The sequence below is a fragment of the Gorilla gorilla genome, chromosome 7, assembly GCF_029281585.2.
Source record: "Gorilla gorilla gorilla isolate KB3781 chromosome 7, NHGRI_mGorGor1-v2.1_pri, whole genome shotgun sequence".
In the NCBI taxonomy this organism is placed as follows: Eukaryota; Metazoa; Chordata; class Mammalia; order Primates; family Hominidae; genus Gorilla; species Gorilla gorilla.
This window is the reverse complement of record NC_073231.2, coordinates 131,243,794-131,268,535: the sequence shown is the minus strand read 5'-3', so window position 1 is coordinate 131,268,535 and position 24,742 is coordinate 131,243,794. Positions and strand designations below refer to the sequence as shown.

At 52.6% G+C, this 24,742-nt stretch overlaps 1 protein-coding gene across 1 annotated transcript; it reads right to left on the bottom strand.

The window, feature by feature from the left end:
* Positions 1–299: 299 nt before the first annotated feature.
* TRIB1 (tribbles pseudokinase 1) lies at positions 300–8,720 on the bottom strand. Its single transcript, XM_055348737.2, has 3 exons — positions 7,444–8,720; positions 5,097–5,389; positions 300–2,701 (listed from the first exon to the last, which is right to left on the bottom strand). The coding sequence occupies exons 1-3, from the start codon at positions 7,801–7,803 to the stop codon at positions 2,236–2,238; spliced, it is 1,119 nt and encodes a 372-aa protein (XP_055204712.1). The 5' UTR covers positions 7,804–8,720; the 3' UTR covers positions 300–2,235.
* Positions 8,721–24,742: the final 16,022 nt, after the last annotated feature.

The window sequence follows — 24,742 nt, the reverse complement described above, 5'->3', positions numbered from 1 at the left end:
GCTATGAAAGAGTATAAAAAATAAAAAATGTTTCCCGAGTCTAAATTCAACCCAAAGCACGTATCAACACCCCATGGGATTCATCCATCAAAATAAATTTGCCCACTGAAATGAGAAAAGCAAATGGGTTCAAGTCTGCCAAAGGTCATCGATGATCCTCATCATCTCTACTTTTCCACCTTCCCTTGCTGCTCACCCCCAACTAGACTGTAAGCCCTGAGGCCAGAGACCTTTGCAACCTCTGCATGAAATTGCAAAAGGCAAAGCAGATGGAACTCGAAAGAAATTCACCACACCTATTTACGAAACCAGGTTTATTAAAATTTCTCTACAAGTCAGAAACGGCCATCTCACTGTTCACATATATACACGTATGTACAGGAAGAACCTAGTGTTTCTAGCTTTCCCGGCAGAAGGCCCTGCCAGCCCAGAGTCCTTAGTCGGATAATGTATCACAGATACAACAGTCGAGCAACCACGAGAGCGTTAGTGCGACAGAGGCCTCTGTCCTCCCTCTTCTCAAAGTCCCATGATTCTGTCAAGGTAATATTGCCAATAATCATTCACATTTCACGTGGTTTTAGACACGCAGGTTATTCAGACAGACACAGACAACAAAACAAGCCTCAAAGCCAGAACAAAACAAACAAAACAAAATCGAACATAGGTATAAAAGGTAAAATATATGTACAAAGTACACAGTACGTGAGGTATACACGGCATTCTCACAATGCATGTTAGTAGTTTGCCTAGGCGTAGCCCTTAAAGATGACTGCCTGTTTTTGTGCCATTTCTCAAAATACAGTATATTTTGTTTACCCGTTTAACCACCTGATTTCAGCACTGTCCAAGACAGTTACTGATATTTCATCTGAACTTGTTTTTTAATGAAAGTTGCAATTTCTCCATTAAGCTCTATCTTTTGTAGGGGAGTGAGTTTCCATCTCTGGACATATCTAACGGAGGCTGGATTCCCACCTACAAAAGAAGCTGAAGAGGGGATTTCTGCCTTGGGAGGTGGCAGAAAGAGGAAAGAGATTGGACCGGATGATTTTTAAAGTTCCTTCCAACTTTGAAGATTTGGGGTTTGCTGTTTCACTCCAGAAGCCGATTATACAGACGTATTCATAAACCACACATGTGAAATATTAACAACCCACCATGCAAAACTGCAGATGTACACACAATGCCAGAGGCGGACCATATCTGGGAGGGGTTAAAGTATAATTCTGGAAGTTAGTCTGAGAATCACAAGACTATCCAAAATTCACTCTCTTCAAAGCACAAAGATGTTTAATGTCTGCTCTTGGGAGAGGTGGGTGGGAGCCTCCTTATCTTTCTTCTCTTAGACAGAATGCTCCACCCTGAGATGGTCTTGGGGAAAAAGTAAAGGGTAGGTACTAACATATTTGGAAGGAACTTAAAAAGCTAATAGTTTCCAAGCACTCAAATTATTTTTTAAAATCTGGAGTCTCTCTGTCTGAGCTCAGAGTTCTGAAATCGTTGGGAGATGGAATCTTTTGTGATACTGTTCCACGTTCGGCTGGTAAGTGCTTTTATAGCTAAAGGGGGAAGTGTCAAGGTCAGGGAGAAGGCATTAGTGCAGATGAGGTCTTGGCAGGAAACAGAGAAGAGTCTGGGTTCATGGTTCCGTCAGGCTCCTGAGCAACTTAAAACAGCCTGCTCCAAAAACGGAGCAGAGTCATTGGTAAATGTGAGTGTGAAGAAAGGGTGAGTGTTAAGCCAAAAAAGGAACTTTCCCATCAGAGAAGCTGCGGTAGCATGTCTAGCCACCAAAGATGAGTTCAAAGATGGCAGATTTATTGGCCCAATTTGTCACCCTGTGAAAAATACGGTTATTACTCAAAATATGTCATTGTGCGATTTGCTTTTTCTCCCATTCGAATGCTCAAGTTTATTACACACTTGACCACCGGGTGTAAGATGTCCATACTCTGCCCTCCATAAAAGATGCGGAACTCCCAAATCCAGCAGAGACAGTTGGTGAGGGCTCCTTAAGGGAAACAAACTTGCAGGGCAGCCAATCACAGCATATGCTGCTCAAATCAATAAAGTCACTCATCCCAACAGAGAAGAGGTGGCGCCATGCCGAGTTCAGCAGCTTTCATCCTGATGCAGTCATTATCTGGTTGGTACCACGCCAAAGGGCCTGTCCATCTTTAGAAATGGAAATGCCAGGTGTTAAGAATTATGAGGTTTCTGAGGTTTTGGGGATTAGCAGAAGAAGGAACTAATGTCACTGTCCTCCTGGTACTCTGGAACAATCTGGTCTGAAGTTCCTATTTCTGAGTCGATGTACCCGGGTTCCAAGACGGACTCAAACCAGGGGTGCAGTAGGATCTCGGGGGCAGTGAGTCTCTCGGAGGGCTCCCGTCTCAAGAGGCTGCGAATGAGGCACCTGGCTTTGGGGGAAATGTGTTCAGGAATGCAGAACTGTCCACGCCGAATTTTGGAGAAAAGGGCACTGGGGTCTGAGTCATGGAAGGGGTATCGTCCAACCAGAAGGGTGTAGAGCATCACCCCCAGGCTCCAAACGTCCGCAGCCTTTCCGGAGTAGGTCCCAGTGGTGTTGAGGATCTCAGGGCTCACGTAGGCTGGGCAGCCATGTTTGTCTGACAAAGCATCATCTTCCCCCTTGATTATGTGTGTGTCTTCTAGACTTTCTAGTCTAAGCTGGGTTCTGCAAGAGAGAGGAACCAAGCCATTATTTCCACACCAGCTGCTATGAAAAACAAAGCCTTCCCAATAACAGCGCCCACAGGCACTAACAGCAAAGGCTCCAGGAATGCTATTTACCCCTTCGTCCAGTAAGCAGTGCCCTGCAACTACCGAGGGCTCATGATTTCACAAACTAACACGAACTGCAATAAATGTTTGCAAAGTATCGACAGAGCGCCTGGGGTGGAGGGTATGATGCAAAGCCCCAAATAGTATTCATAATGCTAGAGCTTACAAGAGATATCCTAATAGGAGTTACGCAATTTACTAAGTTCCCATTGCAGAACTGGGAGCCTGTCTCAGAATGCTGCATTCTCTACAAAAGCTAGCAGGGAAGAGCAGCATATCCTACTTCTTCAGGGAGGGCCTGAGCATCCTACGAACCCATCTTCTCTCTTATGACTGCCAGGGCTACCTGGACCCACACTGCATTACAGAACACGGAGCCCAAAGTCACTGCTATTACACACAGGTCATCAGCGCTGGTGCCCACACTGATACATGCACACGGAGCAAACTTTGTCCACCTGGGCCCAGGCTGCAACAATTAGGATGGGAAAGTTGCAAGGAATGTTAATTACATTTATTGGGGTGTTTAATTGCAAAGAACACTTTGCCTGGACAGAGAGGTTATGCGAGCAAACAAAAGTGGCTGATGGATTTCAGGGACGCAGGGACCCTGAAATTCTTACACAGGGACACACACTCCCCCTGGGATGGCACATCAACATGTGAGCATATGTATTCTACAGGGGGGTCTCTGTTCAGGTAACAACTAAAGTCTAAAACGCCTTCAGTCAAAGGCTCTCTTATGAAGCTGCAGGTGCCTCCTTATTCAGAACCAGCCACCCAAGTCTCCTGGATCCCCCAAAACTCAAAGCCATGTGGTGGGGAAGCTCTAATATCCGGTGACACCCTGTCTCTGCCTGCTTCTCTGAAATAGCCCTGTTTCAGTAAGTCACTTGTGAAGTTAAATGCAAACATTTGGTACTGGCTGATGGGTCAATTCCTTTTCCTCTCAAAGGTCTGTTTTTTTTTTTTTCTGCCTTCCTGTTCCCTGGAGTGTAGTATACATGTGCTAACTTCAGTATGTCCTCAGCGTGACCTCCCTGTCGTTATGTAAAATACCCATTGGTTCTGTAAACGGAAAATATGACTCAACCCACACTGTCTGCCCCTGATTGGCTGCTACAGCACTAAAACCCTGCACCTGTGCTGGTTACATGAATAGCGTCAGCCTGACATTGCTTAACCCCCGGGTTGCCAAACCCCATGCCCATGATATTCGCCTGTGCAATGCAGATTTCAAAAGCTCGTAACGAGGTGTGTAAGGCATGTTTCAGAAAATGCATCACCATATCAAAGGAGCATGTTCCAGGAATTAGAAACTTCTTCATTGCCAACAGTTTGCTTTTCTTTGCTAATCAGTGTGTTCCAATAATTATTGCGAGGTCAGATACAAAGTCATGCTTTATGACAGCTCAACCCTGTACTGTTTCATATGCTCTGGAGTCAAAGGTAAAAATGCACAGGTGAGATAAGCCCACTTCTTACAACAAACTAACTCACTCTCACCTCTACAATGTTACAGCCTTACTGCTCGTAATCTTTCCACAAGGGATGTGGCTGGCTCTTAAAATCAAGTGTGGTCTATCTCATGCGGCTTCCTGAATTCTCTAGCTGAAACCTCAGCTTTGAATCTTAATGCCTCATTACTCTCTTATCAAGCTCATCTTGTTCTTTATGAGGTAAGCTATGATCTATATTTAGCAATCCATCCTAACCAACTTCCATTTACTATTCAATGTGGCTATTTTCTGAAGACGGATCCAAACAAGCTGTCTAAAAAGTCACCAGAGAATGTGATGTTACAGAGAACCTGGACTGGGATGGGAGAGGAATGCTGTGTGAAACAAGAGAGTGGAATTCTGCATATATGACAGTCTCACTAGCTCTGTGAAACCTTCCAGGTACAAAACAGCACTTGGCATAAGCAAAGATTTGAACACTTCCTTCAGAAGGCAATAGCGTAAAGGGCAGTTTAATATTTGTACCCCAGACAACTGACCTTTCTGACAACAATGGGGAATGAACCTGATCCTGGGGTAGGAGAGGAAGAGCACCCTGTCAACACGTGCCATCCCATAGAAGCGCCACGGTGTCCCCAGACCCCGTCCAAGAGAATGCAGAATAAACCAACCTTGGCTGTGACTCCTCAGGAACAGAAGCTCTAAATACTAAATCTGGGACATATGAGCCCTTGACTGTTTTGCACCAACACACAGCACCTAACTACATGACCTGCACCTTCGCTTTGGTTCCAAAAGGCCACAGGAGAAGCTGTGGCGGCCGCTCACCTCTCCTCCGTGGAGAAGACGAACTTCCTAAGCTTCAGGTCCCCCAGCACGATGGCTGACTGGTGGCAGTGGGCGACGGCGGAGACAATCTGCTTGAAGAGCCGGGCGGCTTCCTCTTCCCGCAGCCTCTTCCGGCTTCGCACATAGGAGTGCATGTCCCCAAAGTCCTTCTCAAAGAAGACGTAGGCCTTGGTTTCCCCAAGGATCACTTCCACAATGCCAGTAATGTTGCTGTGCGATGGCAGCTGGATGTAAGGCCTGATTTTGTCCTGGTAGTGTTTAATAGGAAACACCTGTAGAGAGAAGGGGGGCCCATTTAGGGGGCTAGAAAAGCAAAGGCAGCCTCCCAAACCCCTGAGGGAGCTGAACAGAAGTTCTCAACCTGTGGGCTTAGGATGTGAGTAAGTTCCATTCACCTACTCCTTTCCTCTGCCACCTTGCCTTACGCAGCCCCAGCTGCTCCTGACACCTTTAAAACCAGTAACACCTAAAGCTCTAGACTTGCAAATACCCAAAGGGTTACCCGCTTTCACACAGATGATTTGAAAGAACTGTCTCCTGTACATGTTCCCATCTTCCGTCAGCTCCTGAGAGCTAAGCAAACCCCCCACCCTCTGTGGCCCTTTCCTATTTGCAGGCCACACTAGTTGAGTGGCTGATAGAAAGAAGCCCCTGGCCTGTCCAGGAGCTGAAAAGCAGTCCCTGGACGTGCATGTGCCTCCTGCAGACCCAAAGTGCTCAACACAGAAAGGGCACAGAATGTGGTGACTCTGCAGCCTCCAAGGGGAAGCAGGGGCCAGAGAACATGCAGAGCTGTCATTAATCGGAAGGAACAGATGACTTGGAGGGGGAGGCTGGGACAATGCAGCCTTAAGCAACCTGCCTACAGTCCGACTCAAGTGTAAGCAGCCTTGAGTTACAATTCTCACAGGAGGCGTATGGAATCCTGCGAATGGGTTTTTCACTTGTTTGTTTATCCCCCCACACCCGACCCCACCCCTAGAAATGAGTAGCATCTCTTCTCTTCTAGGAAGCTGGCTGGTCTCTTTAAAGGCCTTTTGTTTAGTCCAGTTACTCATATCCTAGACTCAACTGGAAACGGTGACACACGGGCTGTCACCATCTGGATTCAGCTATTATCTGCTCAGAGGAACTGGAAGGGGTTGCACAATGGCCAGACTCACCCCACCTCTAAGAGGCCTGTCTGCTCTGGCACCAGCTAGAAAAATCCCCTGCTGCCCCCTCCTCCCACCCCATCCCATCCCATCCCACCACACACACATACATGCTTGTCCCAGAACAGCTCTTAGCCCCAGTTATGGAGAAGAAAAGGTTTTTTTTTTCTCCCTATTAAACTGGGCTTGATCATGCGTTTGAAATTTCATTTGGGTTGGGCAGTAGGTGGCAGCAGCGAGCCCCGGGACGGGGTCGGGGTATTGGGAGTGCCAGGTGAGTTGCGGAAAACCCAGAAGCGACTTAACTGGGGGGTGATCCTATCTTTCGGGTGAAAAGGAGCAGCTCGAGGGTGCTCTGGGGTGCCTCAAGCAGGGGTGCCACGCTCGCATAAAGTAGACTGTGGGAACGTTCTGCGTCTACCCGCGCAGGAGGAGGACCCGGCGGATCCTGTTTCTAGGAGCTGTGTCTCCTCCTCCTGGATGGGATCCCTATGTTCAAAGGAAAATCGCTGGCTGGAAAATAAAGTGAATCGAAGCGAGGGTTCCTGGCCGGTGTGGGCTTTTCAACATTTCTACTCCGAGCAGATTCCTCCGCCTCGGGTGGATGACTCTGGGACTGCTCCCTTGGGAGGGCGTGTTCTAGTCTCAGCGCGGATTCAATTCGGAATCCCCAAGGCAGGAGCCGGACACAGTCTTCCAGCCCCCTTACCACCTACAACTGAGCCCGGGTGCCGTGCAAGCCCGGCAAGAGAGCTGCCAGCTGCTCCAAGCTCCTAGGAGGCACCCACTAAAGGGCGTCCTTCCAGGACACTGGCGGGGGAGGGGGGGTGGAGAGCGAGGAGAATGAGAGAAGGGGAATGGCATGGCCCTGGAATCCATTTCAATTCCACAACTTATATGGAACGCCACGCGCTACACTGGGCGCTGAGGAAACGAACAGATAGAGAAAGCCACTGAACACTGCACTTCCTCTAGGCGCCCCCATTATACCACTCCATGGGAAACCCCTCGATCCACAAAAACGTGAACCTGGTCAAATGGCGTCTTATCTGACCCAATCTACTGATCCGCCCTGTGCCCAGCCCAAGCGTTGGCCGGACCCCAAGCACCTTTGCCTACCACCCCGTCCCGCGCCCCCGACCCCAGCCGGGTCCTGGCCCGGGAGCGCCTACCTTGCAGCGCAGCTCGCGTCCAGTGTGGATGCACAGCGCCCGGGACACATGCTCGCGCTCGGCTAGGGGCAGCAGCAGGTAGTCGGCGATGCGGCTGGGCCCCGGCGCGCTCCCGGAGCCTCCGCCGGCCCCCGGAGCGGCAGGCGGGGGCTGCGGGCTGCAGGGCGAGCCGGGGGGGCTGAGGTAGTCCGGGGGGCTGGAGCACTCGGAGAGGCGCGGGCACTTGGCCGCCACAGCCGCCGCGTCGTCGGCGTCCAGCAGGCGTTTGGCCGGGACGCCTCGGGTGGCTGGGAAGAGCAGGGCCGGGCCGCGGGGCTGCGAGGCGCCGCTCATGGCAGAGCGCACCGGACCGACCCGCATCCCGTCCTGGGCCGGGATGGCCCCGGCTTTTTAAGTCCCGGGATCCGCGCGGGAAGACGCTGCGGGTTTGGCGCCGGCTCCGCGACTTCTTCCAGCCGGCGGGATGGAGTTTGCAGACTGGTCTTGGCTCGGCCCCCACGAGGGGCAAAGCAGGAGCCACTCCCCGGCGCTCGCGTTGCACGCGGGGACCACGCTGGCTGTGCGTCCGGGGGGCGGAGGCCGGCTCGAGTCCCCGGACCCCTGCAGGCAAGGGCTCCCGGAGCCTCGCTGGGGGCGGTCGCCACTATTGTTGCCGAGGCTGCCGATAGTCCGGGAGGCAGAGGCGGCGGCGGCAGCGGCCAGCGATCCCGGGGTCCCGAGCCGCGAGGACAGGATTCAGCAGGCTCGGCGGAGCCACGAAGCAAATGCACTTCCCAAAGCGATGAGTCTCCAGCAAAAGCCGGGGGAACTTTTTCGCGGCGCTCGGGATCCTGCGCGCTCCTGGGCTCCGGGCGTGTATGAGAGCGAGCGAGACGCGCTCAGAGTGACTGTGAGTGAGTGTGAGCGCTGCACCGATCCCGGCCAGTGCACTCCTCCTTCTCCTTTTCCTCCACCTCCTCCGCCTCCCGGTGACTCACGCTGTATACACACACACTCACAGGCCGGGCTGTGTAAACAGTTGGGAAGCCGGGTTGTGCAATGAGGTGGCTGCGACGACTCCGGCCCCGCCGCCCAGCGAGCAGTCTCCGGAGCGGAGGGAGGAGACTGGGGGGAGGGGAGAGGGAGCAGGAGGTGGGGGGAATGGGGGTGGACTTAGGGCTGGGGATGCTCCGGGCAGCGCGCGCTCGGGCGCAGGTGGTGCGTCCCGGGCCGGCCTGGACGCGCGCACACGCCCCCCAGGCTGGGCTGGGCTGGGCAGGAGGCGGCGCGCGCGCCCTCCGGCAGGCCCCCAGCTCAGCGGAGAAGCCGAAGGAGGGGGCGGAGGAAAAGTTCCCGTGACGTAAGGGTCCGGGGAAGTGGGCGGGAGGGGCGGGGCCGCGGGGAGCGAAGCGACCGCTGATTGGTGCGCGCGCCTCATTCACAGTAAGCACAATGGGCTGCGGGCGCGAGGCGGGAGCGCGCACCACGGTTCTCTGCACCCGCCGCTCGCTGCAGCCCCGCGGCGACGCCTTTCGCCCCGGGGATCCCCCCACCGCCCAGCGCCTGGGGAGCTCCGGTTGGAGCCGTGGGCGCCGCCGAGGCCCGGCTGCAGCCGGAGGAAGGAGGGGGATAGGGAGGTGATGAATTCCAGAATCAGTCATTCACCCCCACGCGGTAGTTCCGGGGAAGACCTGTGCGTGGTAGTGGATGTGGCTTTTTTTTTCCCTTTTCCTGCCCCCTCCCAGCTCTAATCCCCAGCGTCTGTTCGCTTCCACAAATAGAACCTTCTGTTGGATGAAATAAAAGCAAACACTGGGCCTTCTGCGCTGCCTCCACCTCCACGCCCCCCCCAACCCCCCCGCGCCTGCCGCCCGCCCGGATTGCACGGAAATAGCTTCTCCAGGCTCCCGGGCCGCCCCTTCGCGGTGACTCGCAGAAAGAGCTTCCTGAGCCAGGGCCGGTGGGAAACAAAGGATGTGGGGAGCGGGCGGAAGGGGCCCACGTGGCTGCCGCCGGATTCCTACTCCCTCCCCAGCCTCCACACGCGCCGCAGGGTCTAGGGCCTGAGTGCCAACCTGGGTAGGTGGGTAGGCTGGTGGAAGTCATTCTGGCCACTGCCAGAGATACCGCCTGCACCCGGGCAGTCCTGCCTGGTGGTGCGCATGCATTCATTCCGTGTGATTTGGATGAGCATCAAAGTTGCGCGTGAAACAACTTGGAATCTGTCATTTTTCTTTCTTGAGTGAACCAGGTCAGTTTGGAGTCCTTGGGCACCCAACAATATAACTATTATCAGAGAGCCCTTACTTGTCCTTCTGCTAAATACTTCATTTTCTAAAACCAGGTCGAGCCCCAAGAATAAATCATTTTCCTTATTAATTCTACATTCATTCAACAAATACTAATTAAGCATCTACCAAGAGCTAAACGCTGGGAATTAGAAGGTGAAAATTAAAATAATAATAATAGCTAACATGAATCGAGGCCTACAATGTGTCGGACACTGTTCTTACTTTACATGTATTACTTCAGTTTTCCAACCACACTATGGGGTTATTTTTTGCCCCATTTCACAGGGAAGAAACTGAAGCCTTAGAAGGATGAAGTTACGCCAAGCGTGGTGGCTCACGCCTGTAATCCCAGCACTTTGGGAGGCTGAGGTGGGCAGATCACCTGAGGTCAGGAGTTCAAGACCAATCTGGCCAACATGGTGAAACCCCGTCTCTACTACAAGTACAAAAATTAGCTGGGTGTGGTGGCGCGCGCCTGTAATCCCAGCTGCTGGGGAGGCTGAGGTGGGAGAATCACTTGAACCTGGGAGACAGAGGTTGCAGTGAGCCGAGATCGTGCCACTGCACTCCAGCCTTGGGGACAAAGCAAGACTTAGTCTCAAAAAATAAATAATAATAATAATAATTTTAAAAAAGACAGAACGAAAGATGAAGTTACTTGCTGCGGTTAAGTAGCTCATAAGGGGTGGTGCGGTCAAGCTCCTAAGCATTTATGGCGACTGGAAGGAGAGATTACAATTTGTAGGGGAAAACAGGAGTTAGGGAGGACTCTAGAAGGCATTTGACCTGGGAGATGTGCAGGGACTGTGAGGGAGTTGCTCAAGGGAGAGTATGAATGGTGGGAGGCCGGGCCAGACAAGGGGTGTGCGGAAGGGCAGGGCTAGCAAGCCAGAGAAACTACAAGGGTGGTGGGAGCTGAGCCTGCAGAGGTCTCCTGAGACAGTGTTGGGAAGGGCTTGAAAGCCATGTTGCACTTGGTCCTGTGCCCAGAGGAGAGCCCACCGAAGAGTTAGTTAGTTAGTTAGTTAGTTAGTTTGTTTGTTTGTTTGTTTGTTTGTTTGTTTGTTTTGAGACAGAGTCTCCCTTCATCGCCTAAGCTAGAGTGCAGTGGCCCAGTCTCGGCCCACTGCAACCTCTACCTCCCGGGTTCAAGTGATTCTCCTGCCTCAGCCTCCCAGTAGCTGGGATTACAGGCGCCCGCCACCATGCCTGGGTAATTTTTTATTTGTAGTAGAGACGAGGTTTCACCATGTTGGCCAGGCTGGTCTTGAACTCCTGACTTTAAGTGATCCACCCACCTCAGCCTCCCAAAGTGCTGGGATTACAGGCTTGAGCCACCACGCCCGGCCCCACCTACATTTTTTTTGTCTTTGAAGATTATTCTGTGCCAGAATGTAAGATCCACTGAGCTGCCAGCACTTGAATGGCAAACTCAGCATGGCCCCTGAGCATCTTCCTCCCAGGTGTGTGCCTCCTTCTCTGCCTCTTCTGAGAGACAGGCATGCCACCATCCACCCAGCTCCGCCCACCCAGGGGCCAGGATCACAGGCATTCATCGTGGGTTCCCCTTTGAATCTGCCTTTTTCCTTTCTCCCACAGCCCACCCTAGACCTGTGAGCTCTCAGTGCCGGGCCCTACCCCGCACTGTTCAGCTCCCTGGGGCTGGCCCTCACCAGCTCTACTTCCCAGGCTCACTTGCCCATTCGCTTCCAGCCCAGTTTGCCCAGTGGGAGGCCCGGGAGGGAGATTAGAAGGCAGGAGGAAGAAGAGAATGCCCAGGCTACTATTTGCTTCAGGCAGCTGGCCACACCTCCTCTGGGGCTCCAGAGGAGGCAGCCGCTCCGCATGGCTGCTGCAATGTGCTGCCCAGATCCCGCTGCCCAACTGGAGGATCTGTTTCCCTGGCTGCTGGGAGTGCATATCAGGAGCTGTTTTGGAAATTGCCTTGACTGAGAAGAGCCACTTTGCCGGAGGTCACACTCCCTTCCCAAGGGTCCACATCCAGTGACTGCTGATCATGGAAGAATAAAGGTCCCCTTGTCCCAACTTGGGCCACCTGTCCAAGGCATCCCAGCTTCAGAGCTCCCAGATTTAGGCCTTCCTAAAATTGCATCACAGCCCAGCTTTTTCCTCTGCCCAATCCTGTTCCTTCCTCCCCCTCTTCCCACAGAATCCTCTTGCAGGCTGGCCTGCATCTCAGAGTCAGCTTCCTGGGGAGTTCAACCTGTGGCACCCCTTCTTCATGGTCCGAGCTCACTCCAGGGACTCTGGCTTCTGGGAGCAGGTGAAACCACCTTTGTCCCTCCAGCCGTAGGGTGGCAGCAGCTTCCAGATGTTGCTAATCTCTGGGTGGCCCCCAGCACCATGTTTTGTTCTGTTTTGTTTCTGCCCTTTCTATGCCTTTGTAACTAGTTTTCTACATAAATTCTTTCCACTGAACTTCCTGGCCTGAGTTCCATTTTCCTGCCCAGACCCTGTCTAATAGAAACCTTCTCCCTTTCCCACGTTCGGCCCTCTCCCCACTTCCATAATCCTAGTTCACAACCTTCCCCTGGATTCCTGCAGTAAGTTCTCAATGGAGCCACTCATTCATCCTTTCAACAAACATTGAGCCCCTACTTGGTGTCAGCACCCACTAAGTGCTGGAGACACAGTGATGCACAAAACACAGTATGTCGTGTATCCCCTTGATCCATCCCCCACACAGCTGTGGAGTCACTTTCCTAAAATCCAAATGTGATCACGCAAGGCACTGACCTAAAACCTTGCAGGGACCCCACCCCCAGATAAAATCCAAACACCACAGTATGGAAAAGTAGGCCCTCTTCCAAGCCCCATTTCCCTTCCGAGCCTCACCTTCCAGGCCCACTTCCCTTCCAAGCCTCACCTTTCTTGCCTCCTCCCCTCTGTCCTACCCATGCCAGCTCCTGGCAGGGCCCCAAACTGATCTATCTGCCAATTCACATCTCTGCACTTCAGCCTGCGCTGTTTCCTCCCACTGGAATTCCCTCTCTTCCTTTTCCAAGGAAAGGAACTCTTACTCATCCTTCAAAACACCATCCGGATTTCCCCAGCGCCTGCACTCAGATCTCAGTGTCCTACCGAATGCTGTCGAGTCCGCTGTCCAACTATCTCTCATGACCCTTTCCACGCAACTGTGTTCCCAGAGGGCAGGGGTTGTGTCTTGTTCATTCGTGTTCATCCAGCCCCCAGCCCAGTGTCCATTATAAAAGAGGGACTTAGGCCAAGCATAGTGGCTCACGCCTATAATCCCAGCACTCTGGAAAGGCCGGGCAGGTGGATCACTTGAGGTCGGGAGTTTGAGACCAGCCTGGCCAACAAGGTGAAATCCTGTCTTTACTAAAAATACAAAAATTAGCCAAGTGTGGTGGCAGGCACCTGTAGTCCCAGCTACTCTGGAGGCTGGGGCACGAGAATCGCTTGAACCCGGGGAGCACAGGTTGTGGTGAGCTGAGATTGTGCCACTGCACTCCAGCCTGGGCAACAGAGCAAGACTCCATCTCAAAAAAAAAAAAAAAAGAGGGGGCTTAGTAAGTGTCAACCAAATAAATGCACTCCAGGGCAGAGGGTCACCCACAAGGAGAGCCTGAGATGACAGATGGAGAGGGAACACTGGACTTCAGACAGAGACAGGGGCTGGAGAGCAGGGCACAGATTTCGGAGTTAGACGTCTGGCCCTGGAGAGGTAATGGGAGGTGGGGTGTTGGGGAAAGCAGGGGCTTGTGGGGCTCCCAGGCTGCATGCCGGGGAAGATGGACATGGACCCTTGGCAGGGCCTGAGATAAGGCAGGCCGAGGCACAAGGCAGCTAAAATTGTCTTGATTTCTTTGCGGAGGGCTTCCCTACTGGTAAAATCTGGACTGAAATTCCCTCAGACTTTTCAGATACTCACTTGAGGAAGCCAGTGGCTCTTAATGAGCCTTGGTTGTCTCACCTGTGAAATGGGCGTAATAAAGGCCTGGTTTTCCTCTCCTACACAGTTTAGTTTTGTTTAGTTTTGTTGTGGAGATGGGGTTTCATCATGTTGCCCAGGTTGGTCTCGAACTCCTGGGCTCAAGCAATCCTCCGGCCTCAGCCTCCTAAAGTGCTGGGATTACAGGTGCGAGCCACTGAGCCTGGCCTCCTCCCCTACACAGTTCTTAATGGAAATGAGGAAGCATAAATATGTGGAAAGTACTTTTGGATCATCCAGCCAGACCCAAATGTGGGAGATTATCAGGTATGGGTGTGCCTTGATTTTGAACAGTATTCATTTAGTCAACAAATATTCATTAAGGACTTGCTATATGTGAGAATTGAAAAAAAAAACAAAAAGACTGTACTATGAAACTCCAAATCGACAAATACAAATATCTAAATAAATAGGATGGTAATTAGGAAGTCATTCTTCCCATATTAAAGGGTCTCTACCAAGCGATGCCATCCACAAGCTCTTCTGGTGCATTTATGATGAGGCCTGAAAGCCAGAATCACCACTGATCGTGCATGCGTGTGTGTCCTGCGTAGCCTCGGCATGATGCTCAGCTGATGCTGGATGCTCAGTACATGGTCAGCTGTGAGAAAATTGATTTAACTCTGACTTTTTTAGGAGCTCACGTATTACATAACATGGGGAAACCTGTATCGATTTTTTTGGACAAGGTTAGGCTGCTGATGACCTCTGGCTTGATTCATTTTCATTCATGCCAAGGTAGATGCAGGGCAGCAACGTTAGGAAGGCTCTGAGTGTTCTACCCATTCTAAAATGGAAATCCTTAGAGGCCAGGGCCCCCAGTTTCCATCTCACTGTCTCACGGCACATGAGGCTTTGTAGCCACACACAGAGGGTATGCGTCCAGTGCATTATGCTCCCTAACCTTACATTCTAAAAAAGAAAATGAATTAAAAAGTTTGGGGGCTGGGCGCAGTGGCCCACTCCTATAATCCCAGCACTTTGGGAGGCTGAGGCAGGCAGATCACTTAAGGACAGGAGTTCGAGACCAGCCTGGACAACATGGCGAAACCCCATCTCTACTAAAAATACAAAAACATTAGCCGGGCGTGGTGGTGCATGCCTGTTGTCCCAGCTACTCAGGAGGCTGGGGCATGAGAATCATTTGAACCTGGGAGGCAGAGATTACAGTGAGCCAAGATTGCACCACTACACTCCAGCCTGGGTGACAGAGCAAGACTCTTTCTTAAAAAAAAAAAAAAAAAAAAGGAACATATTTAGGGAAGACAATATATCAAAAGTTAGGAAAGACAAAAACATGTATTGTGTTCCTGCCAATTCTAGACACTTTCCTGTTGTTTAATTTAATGTTTAAACAATCATGGAAAATAGTTATTGAGCTGGATGCAGTGGCACGCACGTGTAGTCCCAGCTACTCTGGAGGCTGAGGCAAGAGGATCACTTCAGCCCAGGAGTTCAAATCTAGCCTGGGAAATGTAGCAAGACCTTTTAAAAAAAAAAAAAAAAAAAATGCTGGGCGGGGTGGCTCTTACCTGTAATCTCAGCACTTTGGGAGGCCAGGGCGGGCAGATCACTTGAGGTCAGGAGTTTGAGACCAGCCTGGCCAACATGGTGAAACCCCATCTCTACTAAAAATACAAAAAGTAGCCAAGCATGGTGGGAAGCGCCTGTAGTCCCAGCTGCTCAGGAGGCTGAGGCAGGAGAATCGCTTGAACCTAGGAGGCGGAGGTTGCAGTGAGCCAAGATCATGCTGCTGCACTCCAGCCTGGGTGCCAAAATGAGACTCCATCTCAAAAAAAAAAAAAAATTGTTATTACCACCATTTGTACAGATGCACAAACAGGCTCAGAGAAGCTGATTAATTTGTCTAAGGTCACACAGCCAGAAGGTGGCAAAGTTGAATTGAACCCTCTTAGGGCTGAATCCTAGCCATGGCTTTTCAGCTTTATACATTGCCTCAATCTCCTAATGAAGAAAAATTCTATCTAAACATTTCTCTTTCTTTAAGAGCACAGGAAGCCTTAGATTTGCATAGGCCTAACATCTGTGGAGGCCTGAACAAGAGTATAAACAGAGGCTTCTGATCTGTGACCTGTTTTCCCTTATCTTCCCTCCTGAGCTTCTCTTCCCTCCTTCAGTCCTCACGATGTAGGGCCTCCACGGCCTGCCCTGGAGATCCCAGATGACACACCCAAACCTGATCCCCACACACAACCCACACACACCCCACACACACCCCACACACACACCCCACACACACACCCCACACACACCCCACACACACACCCCACACACACCCCACACACACCCCACACACACACCCCACACACACCCCACACACACCCCACACACACCCCACACACACACCCCACACACACCCCACACACACACCCCACACACACACCCCACACACACCCCACACACACACCCCACACACACCCCACACACACCCCACACACACCCCACACACACCCCACACACACACCCCACACACACCCCACACACACCCCACACACACACCCACACACACCACACACACCCCACACACACCCCACACACACCCCACACACACACCCCACACACACCACACACCCCACACACACACCCCACACACACCCCACACACACCCCACACACACCACACACACACACCCCACACACACACCACACACACACACCACACACACCCCACACACACCCCACACACACCCCACACACACACCCCACACACACACACCACACACACACCACACACACACCCCACACACACCACACACACACACCCCACACACACCCCACACACACCCCACACACACCCCACACACACCCCACACACACCCCACACACACACCCCACACACCCCACACACACCCCACACACACACCCCACACACACCCCACACACCCCACACACACACCCCACACACACCCCACACACACCCCACACACACCACACACACACACCCCACACACACACCCCACACACACCACACACCCCACACACACACCCCACACACACCCCACACACACCCCACACACACCACACACACACACCCCACACACACACCCCACACACACACCACACACACCCCACACACACCCCACACACACCCCACACACACCCCACACACACCCCACACACACACCCCACACACACACCCCACACACACACCCCACACACACCCCACACACACCCCACACACACACCCCACACACACCCCACACACACCCCACACACACCCCACACACACCCCACACACACACCACACACACCCCACACACACCCCACACACACACCCCACACACACCCCACACACCCCACACACACACCCCACACACACCCCACACACACCCCACACACACCACACACACACACCCCACACACACACCCCACACACACCCCACACACACCACACACACACACCCCACACACACACCCCACACACACCCCACACACACCCCACACACACCCCACACACAAACCCCACACACACACCCCACACACACCCCACACACACCCCACACACACCCCACACACACCCCACACACACCACACACACCCCCCACACACACACCCCACACACCCCACACACACACCCCACACACACCCCACACACACACCCCACACACACCCCACACACACCCCACACACACACCCCACACACACCACACACACACACCCCACACACACACCCCACACACACCCCACACACACACCCCACACACACACCACACACACACCACACACACACACCCCACACACACCACACACACACACCCCACACACACACCACACACACACCCCACACACACCCCACACACACCACACACACACACCCCACACACACACCCCACACACACACCCCACACACACCCCACACACACCCCACACACACACCACACACACCCCACACACCCCACACACACACCACACACACACACCACACACACACCACACACACCACACACACACACCCCACACACACACCCCACACACACCACACACACACCCCACACACACACCCCACACTCACCCCAAACACACCCCACACACACACCACACACACACACCACACACACCACACACACACACCCCACACACACACCACACACACCCCACACACACACACCACACACACCCCACACACACCCCACACACACCCCACACACACACCCCACACACACCCCACACACACCCCACACACACCCCACACACACCCCACACACACACCCCACACACACACCCCACACACACCACACACACCACACACACACCCCACACACACCCCACACACACACCACACACACCCCACACACACACCCCACACACACACCCCACACACACCCCACACACACACCCCACACACACACCCCCCACACACCCCACACACACCCCACACACACCCCACACACACCACACACACACACCCCACACACACACACCCCACACACACACCACACACACGCCACACACACACCCCACACACACCCCACACACACCCCACACACACACACCACACACACACACCACACACACACCACACACACCACACACACACACCCCACACACACACCCCACACACACCCCACACACACCCCACACACACCCCACACACACACACCACACACACACCACACACACCACACACACACACCCCACACACACACCACACACACCCCACACACACCCCACACACACCCCACACACACCACACACACACACCCCACACACACCCCACACACACCCCACACACACCACACACACACCACACACACACCCCACACACACACCCCACACACACACCCCACACACACCCCACACACACCCCACACACACACCACACACACACACCACACACACACCACACACACCCCACACACACACCCCACACACCCCACACACACCACACACACCGCAAACACACACCCCACACACACCACACACACACCACACACACCCCACACACCCCACACACACCACACACACACCCCACACACACCCCACACACACCACACACACACCCCACACACACCACACACACACCACACACACACCCCACACACACACCCCACACACACCCCACACACACCCCACACACACACCCCACACACACCCCACACACACCACACACACACCACACACACCCCACACACACCACACACACACCCCACACACACCCCACACACACCGCACACACACCCCACACACACCACACACACACCACACACACACCCCACACACACACCCCACACACACCCCACACACACCCCACACACACACCCCACACACACCCCACACACACCACACACACACCACACACACCCCACACACACCACACACACACCCCACACACACCCCACACACACCCCTTGGCCCTTCCTTGACCACCCATAGGCCTAGAGGTCCACACAGCAGAGTCAACAGGTTGTCTTGGGAAAATGGGACCCAGGAAAAAGACTCCTGAGTCCCAAACGCATGTTCCAAACCATTAGGGCAGGGAATCCCAGGGTCCTAGGTACCTGGAATTGGGTCTGGAAGGGCAGGCACAGGCTCTGTGTAGGCCCCGGCCCTTGCTCAGTGGAAAGGATACTCCTGGAGGACCAGGGAGGGCCTGGATTGTCCAGGTCTAAGGGAGGTACTGTTTTGCCAGGAGGGATTCCAGAGCACTTTGCCAAGGCCCTTTCTCCTCCCTCCTCACATGCACGTTGCGGTCTCTTACTTGTAAAATGTTTTTTGTTTGTTTTTTTTTTTGAGATGAGGTCTTGTTCTGTCGCCCAGGCTGGAGTGCAATGGCCCGATCTCGGCTCACTGCAACCTCTGCCTCCTGGGTTCAAGCAAGTCTCCTGTCTCAGCCTCCCAAGTAGCTGGGACTACAGGCACAAGCCGCCACGCCCGGCTAATTTTTTCTATTTTTAGTAGAGATGGGGTTTCACCGCGTTAGCCAGGATGGTCTCGATCTCCTGACCTCATGATCCGCCCACCTCAGCCTCCCAAAGTGCTGCGATTACAGGCATGAGCCACCATGCCCAGCGTAAAATGTTTTTTGTTTGCTTGTTTTTTGGTTTTTTTTGTGTGTGTGTGTGGCAGGGTCTCACCCTGTCACCTCGGCTGGAGTGCAGTGATGAGATCTCAGCTCCCTGCAACCTCTGCCTTCCGGTTTCAAGCTATTGTCCTGCCTCAGCCTCCCGAGTAGCTGGGATTACAGGCGTGCACCAGCATGCCCAGATATTTTTTTGTATTTTTAGTAAAGATGGGTTTTTGCCATGTTGTCCAGGCTGGTCTTGAACTCCTGGACTCAAGCAATCCGCCCACCTCAGCCTCCCAAAGTGTTGAGATTACAGGCGTGAGCCACCACTCCTGACCCTTGTAAAATGTTCTTGATCAGATCTGTAATTAGTACAATCCCTGCCCTCCAAGGAACGAGCCATAGTGAGAAAGGCACATTAACAGAAACATAGACAAATAGCTACCTACAGTGTAGTGCTGAGAAGGAAGAGAATCACCTAGCAGGGAGAAGAAGGAAGGATCAGGAGAGACCTCCTAGAAGAGCTGGACTTGGAGGGCCATGGACAGTCTATCACTTGTCTCCATGCACGGCTGGTCCAGTGTTTGCAGGCATTGTAGGGGTGGCCAGACTGGAAGCTTCTGAAGGTCAGAGCTGGGGGTTTCCTGGATCCAGGGGCAAACACAGCACCATGCCTGCCTTGGGTCAAATGCTGACACACCCTTCATGTCTTTCTGAGTTATTTTGCTGCAACTTTCTTTTTTTTTGAGACGGAGTTTCACTCTTGTTGCCCAGGCTGGAGTGCAGTGGCGCGATCTCAGCTCACTGCAACCTCCGCCTACCGGGTTCAAGCGATTCTCCTGCCTCAGCCTCCCTAGTAGCTGGGATTACAGGCGCTCGCCACCATGCCCAGCTAATTTTTTGTATTTTTAGTGGAGAAGGGGTTTCACCATGTTGGCCAGGCTGGTCTGGAACTCCTGCCTCAGGCGATCTACCCGCCTCGGCCTCCCAAAGTGCTGGGATTACAGGTGTGAGCCACTGCTCCCAGCTGTTTTTCTCCTTTTTTGAATGAAGATGTTGAACTGGTGATGTTCACGCTGAGTTCCCTGCAACCTTAAGGTTATTATGGTGGCATCTGGGGAGAGAGCAGGTAGCTAATGTGACTCTCTGAGCTACCCATTCCAGCTTTCGCCAAATGTTCTAGATGATGCTTGTTCTGTAAGATCTTGCTGGAGAAAAGGCTTCCACCGCTCATGAGTAAAAAAATGAAAACCACTGACCTTGGTGGTTTCGGTGATCTCTGAGGTCCCATTCATCTCTGACACTAATTCTTTTATTTAATATCAGGAATCATGAGCCAGGAACCCACAGGGCAAATCCAGTCTTAGGCCACGTTTGTTAGCCCATCTCAGTGTTGGCAATTCTTTGGGGAGTGAGGCATGCACTGTCTAGTTCACCACAGCCCCCACCACTCCTTGCTGTCTAACATCCACCACATCACATTTAGGTTAGCAGCCTGGACCCTGGAGACCTTTGAGTTTACTCCCCAAAAATGCTCCCCTGAGACCCTCCCTTCCTGGGAGACCCTCCAGATAGCAGAAAAGGGGTCCAGAGCCTGGAAACAGATGTCCCCCAACCAAGAGAGAGGACAAAATGGGAGCAGGGTGTTTTAGGTATAAATGGTGCCTCCTTTCTTCCTATCTGCCCCACCCTGAAGACCCCTGTGATCGTTTTATTTTTTCATTTTTTATTTATTTATTTATTTATTGAGACAGGATCTTGCTCTGTTGCCCAAGCTGGAGTGCAGTGGCACAATCTTAGCTCACTGCAACCTCTGTGTCCCAAGTTCAAGCGATCCTTCCCTTTCAGCCTCCCAAGTAACTAGGACTACAGGCACATCCCAGCACACCCGGCTAATATTTTGTATTTTTAGTAGAGACGGGGTTTCACCATGTTGCCCAGGCTGGTGTTGAACTCCTGACCTCAAGTGATCCTCTTGCCTCGGCCTCCCAAAGTGCTGAGATTACAGGCGTGAGCCACCGTGCCCAGCCCCACTGTGATAGTTTTAAAAATACTGTTGCAAATTCTTTGCCACTTTTCCCATCAAAAGGCGGGAGTCTCTTGAATCTGGGTGGCCTTATGACTGCCTTGACCAATGTCACAATGAAAGTGACACTCTGAGACTTTCCAGCTTGGGTCATAAAAGCCATGCGGCTTCTGCCTGGTTCCACTGGACACTGGCAGTTGCAGCTCTGAGCAGCCAGGTAAGAATCCCTTCTCCCCTGAGAACGTGATGCTGGAGAGGCCACGGGGAGCCCCTCCAGATGACAGACAGCTGAGCCCGTCCCACAGCTGTCCCAGCCCAGGTACCACACAGGGGGTGAGGAAGCCACCCTAGGGGTGAATGCTCCAGCTTCAGATACCACAGAGCAGACAAGCGCCATCCTCACCCCACCCCGGGCTCCCCTGCCCCTTGTCCTGTGTGGCCTGACCCACAGAACAGCTTTATGCCCCAAGTTTAGGAGTGGTTTCTTACACAGCCATAGACAACCAGAACAACATTCTGGAACTGTTCCAGATGAGTCAGGAAGTCCAACAGGCAGAGCCTCTTCAGCCCATAGGACACCTTTCAGTGCTAGCTAGAAAAGGGTGCCCTACCCTCTGGATGGGTTGCAGCAGGGCACAGGTAGCCCCCACAGCAGGGCAGAGGGCTTGGCCAGCGGAGAGCGGGCTGGATTTCAGCCCTGTACAACCATATGCAAGAGGGCCCTGCCGACCCGAGATGCCCTCTTCTGTCCTGCATGGATCAGTGTGAGCTGAGCTGAAAGGAAAAAAGTCATTTTCTAAACACTCATACAATTGCCCTGCAATCCCAATGATCATCTCCCAAGTCTCAGGAAGGTCCCTGTGCTCAGACCTTACAAGCTCTGCTGCACCAGTGAGTCATCTCGGTACAGAAAGCACTCACCAAAAACATAGACATTGCCAGGCACGGTGGCTCACACCTGTAATCCCAGCACTTTGGGAGGCCGAGGTAGGCGGATCACAAGGCCAAGAGATCAAGACCATCCTGCCCAACATGGTGAAACCCCGTCTCTACTAAAAATACAAAAATTGGCTAGGTGTGGTGGTGCACACCAGTAGTCCCAGCTACTTGGGAGGCTGAGGCAGGAGAATCACTTGAACCCGGGAGGCGGAGGTTGCAGTGAGCCGAGATCATCATGCCACTGCACTTCAGCCTGAAGACAGAGTGAGACTCTGTCTAAAAAAAAAAGTGGCCAGGCACAGTGGCTCATGCCTGTAATCCCAGCACTTTGGGAGGCCGAGGCAGGTGAATCACGAGGTCAGGAGTTCGAGACCAGCCTGGCCAACATGGTGAAACCCCGTCTCAACTAAAAATACAAAAAATTAGCTGGGCATAGTGGCGGGTGCCTGTAATCCCAGCTACTCATGAGGCTGAGGCAGGAGAATCGCTTGAACCCAGGAAGCGAAGGTTGCAGTGAGCCGAGATCAGGCCACTGCACTCCAGCCCTGGTGACACAGTGAGACTCCGTCTCAAAAATAAATAAATAAAACAGAAAACAAACAAAAAACATATACATACACACACGCATATCCACAAGTTGTTTTTTCCTTTTTCTTATTAAAAAAAAGAAAGAAGAAGTCCCCACCTTACCATGATCTGATCCAAGTTCTGCAGGCTATTTTGAAGTAATTCATCTTTCCCCTTCAAACAGACCATTTTCCCTCACTCAGCCCGCCAAGACTGTCTCCTTTCATTCTTGAACAAAGCTAGCCCCAAGCACAGGACCGTTTGGTTTCTGGGGTTTCCATTTAAAAATACTCTCAGCCAGTGGCTCTTCTGCAATATTCGTGAGGAGTGCTGCAGACCGTGAACTGAAAGATGAAGTGGGCCAGGGCCAAATCATGCCAGATCACCAAGCGTCTGAGGCATAGAAGTCTTTTCTCCTCTGGGTTGAGTAATGGCCACTGTGAGCTCAGAAGCCACAGACTGTGTTCACAGACACTATACCTCACTTTATGCAAACCTGGTAGACAAAAATCTGGCTTTCTGTGAAAGATTACAGAGGTGGAGTTGTCCACACAGCCTGTGGGTTCAGGCAGCCTCCTTCGTTGGGAGGATGTGTGGTCATAGATTATTTGTCTTTGTTGAGGAAAGGAACCCACCGATGCTGAGCACTGACTCAATGTCACTTGCTGTACTTTGTATACATTATCTCATCCATCCTCGAAACAGCCCTGCAAGTGGTTACTATTATCTCCATTTTCCAGCTGAGGAAAGGGAGGCTCAGAGAGGCTAAGTCACTTTCCCAAGGTCACACAGCTATAAAGACTGGGAGCCAGTGGGCCGGACGCAGTGGCTCATACTGTAATCCCAGCACTTTGGGAGGCTGAGGCGAGAGGATCCCTTGAGTCCAGGAGTTTAAGACCAACCTGGGCAACATAGTGAGACCCCCCTCCCCCGTTGCTACAAAAAATTTAAAAATTAGCAGGGCGTGGTGGCACACGCCTGTAGTCCCAGCTACTCAGGAGGCTAGGGTGGGAGGACCAGTTGAGCCTGGGAGGTCGAGGATGCAGTGAGCCATGATCATGCTACTGCACTCCAACCTGGGCAATAGCAAGACCCTGTTTCAAAAAATAAATAAATAAAAATAAAAGACTGGAAGTCAGGATTCAAGCAAACCCCAGGTTGGCCCATAGCAAGACACTTGTATTTCCCTCTCCCCTCTCTGCACTTCCTTCCCAGGCTTGCTTTCTCTTTGCTCCACTCCTTAGGAAACTGCCCCGCAAGAGCCTCTGCCTAAGCACTGCTTAAGTGAGATTACATATGGCCTCACCCGTGGGTTGGAGGGAGGGCTTACCTAGCTCACATACAACACAATTCAATTTATCAAAACTTGTTTGTATAAGACCTTTTGTGTATTGAGACAAACCTGGACCGGGCTCTGGAAGGGATCCTTGTCCTTGGGCCAGAGTCATTTGTCCTTTGGCCCACATTTATTGAGCTTCTACTGTGTGCCAAGCATCATAT